The 8,352-nt window shown below is 28.8% G+C and overlaps 1 protein-coding gene across 1 annotated transcript; it reads left to right on the plus strand.

Annotated features, from left to right (window-relative positions):
• Positions 1-195: 195 nt before the first annotated feature.
• Positions 196-6,731, plus strand: LOC125076030 (UDP-sugar transporter UST74c). Its single transcript, XM_047687964.1, has one exon. The coding sequence runs from the start codon at positions 412-414 to the stop codon at positions 1,402-1,404; it is 993 nt and encodes a 330-aa protein (XP_047543920.1). The 5' UTR covers positions 196-411; the 3' UTR covers positions 1,405-6,731.
• Positions 6,732-8,352: the final 1,621 nt, after the last annotated feature.

Raw genomic sequence — 8,352 nt, forward strand, 5'->3', positions numbered from 1 at the left:
GTAAAGAAATAAAACGTATGTAATTTATATTACATATGATTTAAGTAAATGAAAGTTTCTAGAAATATCATAGACAAATAAAAAAAAATAGAGATATTTCTATTTCTTTAAATGGAAGCATACATTTCTGTCGAATAGCAACACTTCGTCAAACGTCGGTTCATCGTTGTCAACTGTCAATATGTGATAAAGTGATGAATGCTGTCGTGTATGCCGATTAATCAAGGTTTTTTTATTCTATTATTTGTGTTTAATGACGAGAGCGGTTAATTGACCATGAAAACGAATCGTTCGTGATTAAAACGACCCCTCTTTCACAAATCACAGCAATCTGTAAATTATCCGCTAAACTGATCATGATATTTAAACACAAGTAAACTATACTGATAAAGTAAATTTGCAAGACACGCAATGTCGGGACATAATTCACAAGAAGACGCAGAAGCTGACAGGATTCTAATGGTGAAAAAAATTCTGAGTGCTGCTTTTTATGCGTTGGCATCGTTTATGATAACGGTAGTGAATAAAACAGTATTAACATCGTATGCATTTCCTTCCTACCAAGTGTTAGGCTTAGGACAAATGTTAGCAACGATTTTAGTACTATGGTGCAGTCGATCTATGAAAATGGTACAATTTCCATCATTAGATAGTAGTGTCGCGCGCCGGATTTGGCCACTACCGCTGATATACATGGGTAATATGGCTACAGGACTAGGAGGCACAAAAGAACTTAGCCTTCCTATGTTTACAGCTCTAAGAAGATTCAGCATACTTATGACGATGATTCTTGAAAGATTTGTACTTGGAATTAAAGCATCTTGGCCTGTACAGGCTAGTGTATTTGCCATGGTTGGAGGTGCATTGCTTGCTGCTGCTGATGATGTAACATTCTCCTGGACTGGTTACACCCTTGTGCTATTAAATGATGGATTTACAGCTGCTAATGGTGTTTACATGAAAAAAAAATTAGATTCAAAAGAGCTTGGCAAGTATGGACTTATGTATTATAATGCTCTGTTCATGATAGTGCCAGCCACAGCAATCGCTTGGTGTACTGGTGATCTGGAAAGCTCTGCAGCTTATCCTCATTGGTCGGATATGCTGTTCTTAGCTCAATTCTTAATGTCTTGTGTTATGGGGTTTGTTTTGTCTTACAGTGTTATGATGTGTACACAATACAATAGTGCCTTAACAACAACAATTATAGGTTGTTTAAAAAATATATTAGTTACATATTTAGGAATGATAATAGGTGGAGATTATGTATACTCATGGCTCAACTTTGTTGGATTAAATATAAGTGTATTAGCCAGTTTAGGCTATACATATGTTACATTCAAGCGTAAACCAGTTCCATATATGCTGCTGAATGATGCTAATAGCAAAGTTGATACCGTATAGCAGTGTGTTAAAAGACGATCAACCCAATATTCTACCTGTATAGTGTAGTTAGGGGTTGCTGCCAAAGATGATTTATATTGCCTAGTATTGTCATGATACTTAAACAAATGAATGAGCTCAATACAAATAATGAGCATATTATATAAATAGCTGGCATAGTTTGTAAAATCTACATATTGAGAAATATGTTAGCAAACATAACATGAGTTAGGTGTGTATATATGTACATGCACATAATAGTTTACATAACATAATAAAATTATGTTATTACACAGTGATATTGAATTTCTATACTATGTGCAGGGCCAGATTATGCATTAGGCAGTGTAGATAACTGCCAAGGGTCCCAAAGGCAGACCAAGAATTGATAAACAATGTTTTAAAATTCATTGTTCATGAAATTATTGAAGATGAATATTTCTTCTCTTTGTATAGGGTGATGTCATAACTGCGTTATTTAGTAAAGAACATGTTGATCATGAATAAAACTGCATTGTTTGCCTGGGGGCCCTAACATAATTAATCCAGTCCTGATTATGTGTTTCTTATAAATTAACATCATAATATAGTTTATAATTTTTTATGATAAGAGACACATAGATAATAAAATTGAGCAAGAACAAGTGTTCTACATTTTTATAATGTTTTTAATGATGTATGTAATATCAGGAAGTTTATATAGCAGTATAAGATAAAATAGAAACTTTGTATTTGCAATTGATCACTTTTTAAAACATGAAAATAACAAAATAATGTGTTGTATAAAGATTTTAATTGGGACAAAAAGTTAATATTTTTACCGCAATAAGTATGAATACATTTTTACAGATTTATAAAAGTTGAATATATTTTAATTTTATTTTCAACAATTATTTAATTTAATTGTTTAAAATATATGTAAGAGATGTGGAAAAAACCTTCTCCTTCGAATTTGTCAAATGATTTTCTTTTTTTTTTTTGTTGTGTATACCGACGAGCTTTGTCCTATCATCAAAAAAAAAATGGAAATAAGAGTATGCCTATAAAATTATGATTAATATATTTGTCCGATTTCATTGTAGTTGAATTACGACCCATAAGTAAAAACTAGTTATTATCATAATAATAATGAACATACATTTTTTACCTACCTAATGTTGTATATAAGAAATAATTTTATCTGTGGGTTATAGATGCATCAATTTTTTTACACAATAATTTATAAATTTCATTGAAAGAATTATCAGAATATTATTAACAATGCTTGTGCAAATCTCAGAATAACATGTCTGAATTCAACTGCCTACAAAATTTAAAAAACAATTTAATGTTTTATGTCAATGTTTGAAATTAGTAAATGGGCTGTGAATAACATGACATTTGGCTAAAATGTGTCAGACAAAAACATTGTTAATGTGTGAGATGATAAATTTTGAACACCAATAATAAAGATCAGAGTGTATAAATCTTATATCATTTTGAACTGTAAACTAAACAAATATACATCTAATGAAAGCATATGTAAACTTGATATATAAATTAAGTACATATATTTAATCAATTAGTTATGTGTCTATTACTTACTTGCAGATGTAACTAGTGTTACATTTTAGTAAATATAATTAATAACGGACTTTTTATGTCAGTTAAGGAATAAGTAGTATGAAGCTAGTAGTAATCTATTTATATAACATTAAAAAGTCTCAATATAATATTTTACATACAATACGATTAATGATAAAACTAGTATATTTTTCATAGATTTAAATATACAATTTTAATTGTTTTAAACAACATTCATATTGTTGTGTATTGCATTAAAATTTTTCGTAATGTTCAGAAAAATTACATTCACACTACTATGAAGACTGAATTGGTAGTGTCCTCCAACTAATCGAACAAAATACAACATAATCGAAAATATTTGTATTACTTATTGGAAGCAAATGTATTGATCCATCAGCCTTTAAATGCTGGGCTTAATTGGCGCTGCGTCCTTGGTCCTGTATCGTCTTAGGATCATGATTCCAGTTTGTCCCTGTCAAGGAGCAAACTGCTTCATTTTCCAATTCATATTCTCCATTCCTGACGTTTTTACCTTTCTATTCTTTCGTTCGACATGGCCAGCTTTTTACCACAATCTGCGAGTTAAGGTACCTTCGTTCGTTCATATACAAATTTCATAATTAGCAATTCGGAGACATAACAAAATATCAAGTATTATTTTTTTTCCATCGCCATCTTGAGCTTCCGAATGTGGTTATACGCGTCACAGGTCCGTATACAATAATTTCTTTCCTGAAGGCCAGGCCGAGTTGAATTCTTAAATCGAGATACGTTAATGTTCTCGCTGTCAATTTTGATAGAAGCTCCTTAACCTCCTTACCAACGGTTTCAACCAATGTCTGGTGCTACAGCTTTCATCCATCCTTTGTAAGCAACTACTCACGTCTTCCAGTCTGGAAAAAAATTCATCCAGTTAAAAATTTATTGGTATTAACCATTTATATTAATTTCGTTCTTTCTACTCCATTGTCTTGTATATTGCAAATATAACAGAAGGCAACACTGCAATCGAAGCCTTTCTAATGGTTTAAATAGACAGTATATTTTTTTTTTTTGTTAAATATTATATAATTTCCTAACAAATTTTTATGAAAAACAAAGATCTCCTGTTCTTTTAAAACACATATGTAAAAAAAGGATAGCAATATTTTCAGTCCTGTGTTTTGTTGTTTTACAATATCTAAACGTAGTAGACGTTTAAAGATTTTTTTAAATACATTTGGCATCTATCTCAATTAACTATTGATGTAATAGCAATTTCCTGAATAGCAGAGACTTAGGTTTATTAATATAACTAAAAACTCGTCGGTGTTTATTGAGTCATCGGCTGCCTTCGACCAATGACCATTCGTATTAAAGTCAAATCAGTCAAACTGACTATGATTATAGTTTAAGAAATTGAAGGATAATCATTGTTTTATAGCAATTATTTGCATCTAAATTCGGACATTCGAAAATGAATATTTTTTTTTTAATCATAAATATTTGTTTCGTGTATCTAATTTACACTCATTCTTAGTCATTTTGATATTCGATAATTATAGTTACTTAAAAACGGTAAAGATTAAATTAGATTGCTTGACTATTTTTTTATACTTCATGTGTTCATAAACCAACAATATCCATACTATATTGCAGAAATATTACTTGAGATGACTAGGGTTAAACAGTAAATATACATTTATTTGTTATATCGGATATTATTGCAATAATATTGAAGTCTTTATTATAAAAATTGTTATAGCAACTAAGTGGTGAAATATTGTTAAGTATGTAATAATAATAATCATTCATTTTTTTATTATTATGTAAAGCGTTATCACCATATGTTAAAAGAATATATTATTATAATAATTGATTATAATAATATATATTTTTAATATAACAACAACGAAATTTTTAGACATACAAATAAGTACATAAAATATATTAAACGTAAAATCAATAAACTAGTAATGTACCGATAAGATAGTAGCATGTTATATCTTTTTCCTAATAATTTATCACGTTGTTTAATTGTCCCGATATACATTTAAACATTGTTAAATATAACAGAGCTCTATATTATCTATGTATGTATGTATAGTGCCAATAAAGGAGAATACTTATTCCGACGAACATACTACGTTATCAATATTATTGTTATTAATATTAAATGCTTAAAATCCTACAATCTCACTTGCATATATTACGGTCTCCTTTATTGTGTCTATTTATATTGAACATTGAACAAATATTAATATTGTATTAATAATATTATTTAAAGAAGCACTAACTAATTTTCTCAATATTTTCAGTATTAGATATAACCTTCAGAGCATTTCAATTTGTTGAATTTATTTACTCCAATAGACGTATTGATAAGTTTAAAGAATTGGCCTTTTATATAGTCACCATTACGAAATCTCGTTTAATAAGATGTTTTAAAGCATTTTCCTACACTGCAACCTTCCTAATCGACGTTTTACACAACATTACTATTTATTTCTTAAAATGTATAAATTCGAATTAAGTATAAGTAGTAGGTACTTTAAATATGTATTCAATATGATACGCACAAAAATTATAATCGTATGGTGTTGCCTTTGTATCATACTTTTGACAGAAATTAATGAAGAAAATCACTTGAAAGTTATACCTCATATTTAGCGCAGGTATGATCATAAAGCCAGTATTTTCTGTAAGCACTTTACATCGTGTTAAAATGTGCCTTTTATTAAAAGTCTCATTGACCACTCTACAAAATTATAAAAGCTGAAGTTGTCACTGTATAAAAATAATTTAAAATAATAAGCATAGATCATAGACTAATAAAAATGTCAAATTTCAAGGTATATCCACAATTAAGAAAAACGTTTCAGTTTTCAAATTAGTTAGCTAGCACCACATTTGGCTCACCCTAAGGTCATTATTATGTGATCAAAATATAAGGCTGTGTGTATTAACTATAATATAATAAGTTAATATAAAATAATGAAATGATCTTTAAATGTTTTTGTTCGTCACGGCTATTATTTGATTTAATAGTGCCGGTAGTATAATTGTACCTACGTAGAAAAATTGTACGACCACATGAGATAACAACTTGTTCGAGAATACTACGCCTGCGCGGTTTCAAATATATATACCTACAAATAATATCTTAACGCTAAAATATCGTGCTGTAAGCCATAACGCCGCCACTTCCAACATATCAACATTTTTTGTCTTTTTTTGCTATTCATAAGTGCGGCGTACGTGGATAGCATTACTAAACAGATAGGTACAGGTAGTATAAAGTCGTCTAGATACTTGTAATTCATGCAGCTACCACAGAGAAAACCTTTTTCAGTTCATAAAGAATATGTAACTGTAGCGTAACGAAAAATAACGTAGTAAATTTTAAAAACATTTTTGATTTTTACATTTAAAAGAGAATTTATGCTTAATTTTTTTAGTAAAGTATAAGTAAAAAAGGAAGGTTTTATATGGAAAAAATTCTAAACTAGCTTAATATTATAATGTATAAAACTGACATCAGATACCTGAATAACAGCGTTATATTTGTCAGGTATAAACTTTCTTCGATCATTTCGAAAAGCAATATTTTTTCAAATTAACTTAGTTTTTAATTAGATTTTTCTATATTTTACCGTAGTAAAATGTTTGACTTAAAATTGCTAGGTTCCTTTATAACTTAAGTATTTAACTGACAAAAAAAACCAATGTGTTTATAATTTTATATTAAACGATAAAAAATTACTTTTAAATTATGTATTAGCAAATAGCAAATATTTTTCAGCTTTTGTCCAATTGCCTTTTTAGATATTTTCATATGTTTATAAAATTAACGCATTTATATTGAAGCCATACTATTGTATAATCGAATTAATAATATATAATAAAATTATCTAGAAATAAAATGTTGTTTATTTTATACTTAGGAAATTATATTCAATATTTAATTTGAGCTAACTAATTATTGAATAATGAAATACCAGATACTATTCATTATATACCTAACAAATTATTATACATAACATGTCACATAAACACTACATCTACATTTGCAACTAAATCGATTTACTGCCTAAGGTGGGATACAAAGTACCTATGTAATATAAAATAAAAATAAAAAATTGGTGACTATAAATTGTTTCTTTAAATTAAAATGTGACTGAATGGATAGTATACCCCAAGTATATCCTAAAGAAAAAATAAAGTTTCATATCGGTTCACAAATTACGGATTCTGAGGTAAAAACATAAATAAATTAGAACAGTAGTGATAATCTCCTTTTTTCCGAAAATCCGGTTTAAAATAGTAAACTTAATATATATCAATATATTTTAAAGTCGAAAGTTTTAATTTATAAAATAAAACAGCTTAGAAAATTATTATCCTAATAAAATATATTAAAAAAATGTTCTACAAAGATTCATGTTGACAAGAATCAAGTTTCATGCCTCTAACACGTCGCTTTTATGTCGAATTTTTCGCCCATAACTGGATTCATCTAAAGATTACGCTCGATACTGAATACCCATATCTGACATGATCGGATTGATGTTAGAACAAAATGTTATGTCCCTTATGTCCGTGGCTCGCTCACCCTTCAAACCGAACACAAAAATACTAAATACTTAGTGCTTTTTAGTGGTAGAATAACTGCCCTACCGTCAAGTACTCAGCTAGACATAGTTGAGATTAGCGTTCGTGAAGCATCTAATCGTCGAAATCGGTCCTGGCGATTTGGCAATTTTGCTATAATTTTATTATTTTGTTAATTTTTATTAATATTATCATAATCTCAATTTAATTGAATCCCAAAAATCAACATTTGTTTTTGATATATATTATAAATACTGGAGCCGAGGTCCTGTGAATTTTGTAGATATGGAGAAAATTCCCACCCAAAGTCGCTCAAAACATCCTTAATTATTGCTGACGTTTTGGGGATTACACTATATTGTTGCAATACCTTTATCTTTCCAACAAACGGAAATACAATTATCTTAATAAATATATATATTTTTAATTAATCGTATTAAAAATTAAAAGAATTTTCCTAAAGACTGGAGTTAGAACTTATTTATATAAGGGGGAAAAGTTTTATTTGGATAAGGGGGATTATAATTTAATGTCTTATCATAGACTTAAAGAGTTAAATTTGAATGATAAGGTAAACACATTACAGGAATTTGTTTTATAAAAATCCGACTTATCAACTTAAATTTAGGTATTTGACATGGAGTGTTCCGGTTTGAAGTAGTATGGAGTATGCTGGGTCAAAAATCACATGACATTTAAAGTTTAATGAAACGTATATCGTACGTACTTAAGTACATAAGTTCCACGCTATACGCTAGGGTCTGCTAATTGCTGGATTATGGCGTTGTAATGAGATGACACTGCAGATTAGTG

The sequence above is a fragment of the Vanessa atalanta genome, chromosome Z (assembly GCF_905147765.1).
Source record: "Vanessa atalanta chromosome Z, ilVanAtal1.2, whole genome shotgun sequence".
NCBI lineage: Eukaryota > Metazoa > Arthropoda > Insecta > Lepidoptera > Nymphalidae > Vanessa > Vanessa atalanta.

Coding starts and splice junctions, on each gene's coding strand:
- LOC125076030 (XM_047687964.1), top strand. CDS start 412: ATGTCGGGACATAATTCACAAGAAGACGCAGAAGCTGACAGGATTCTA.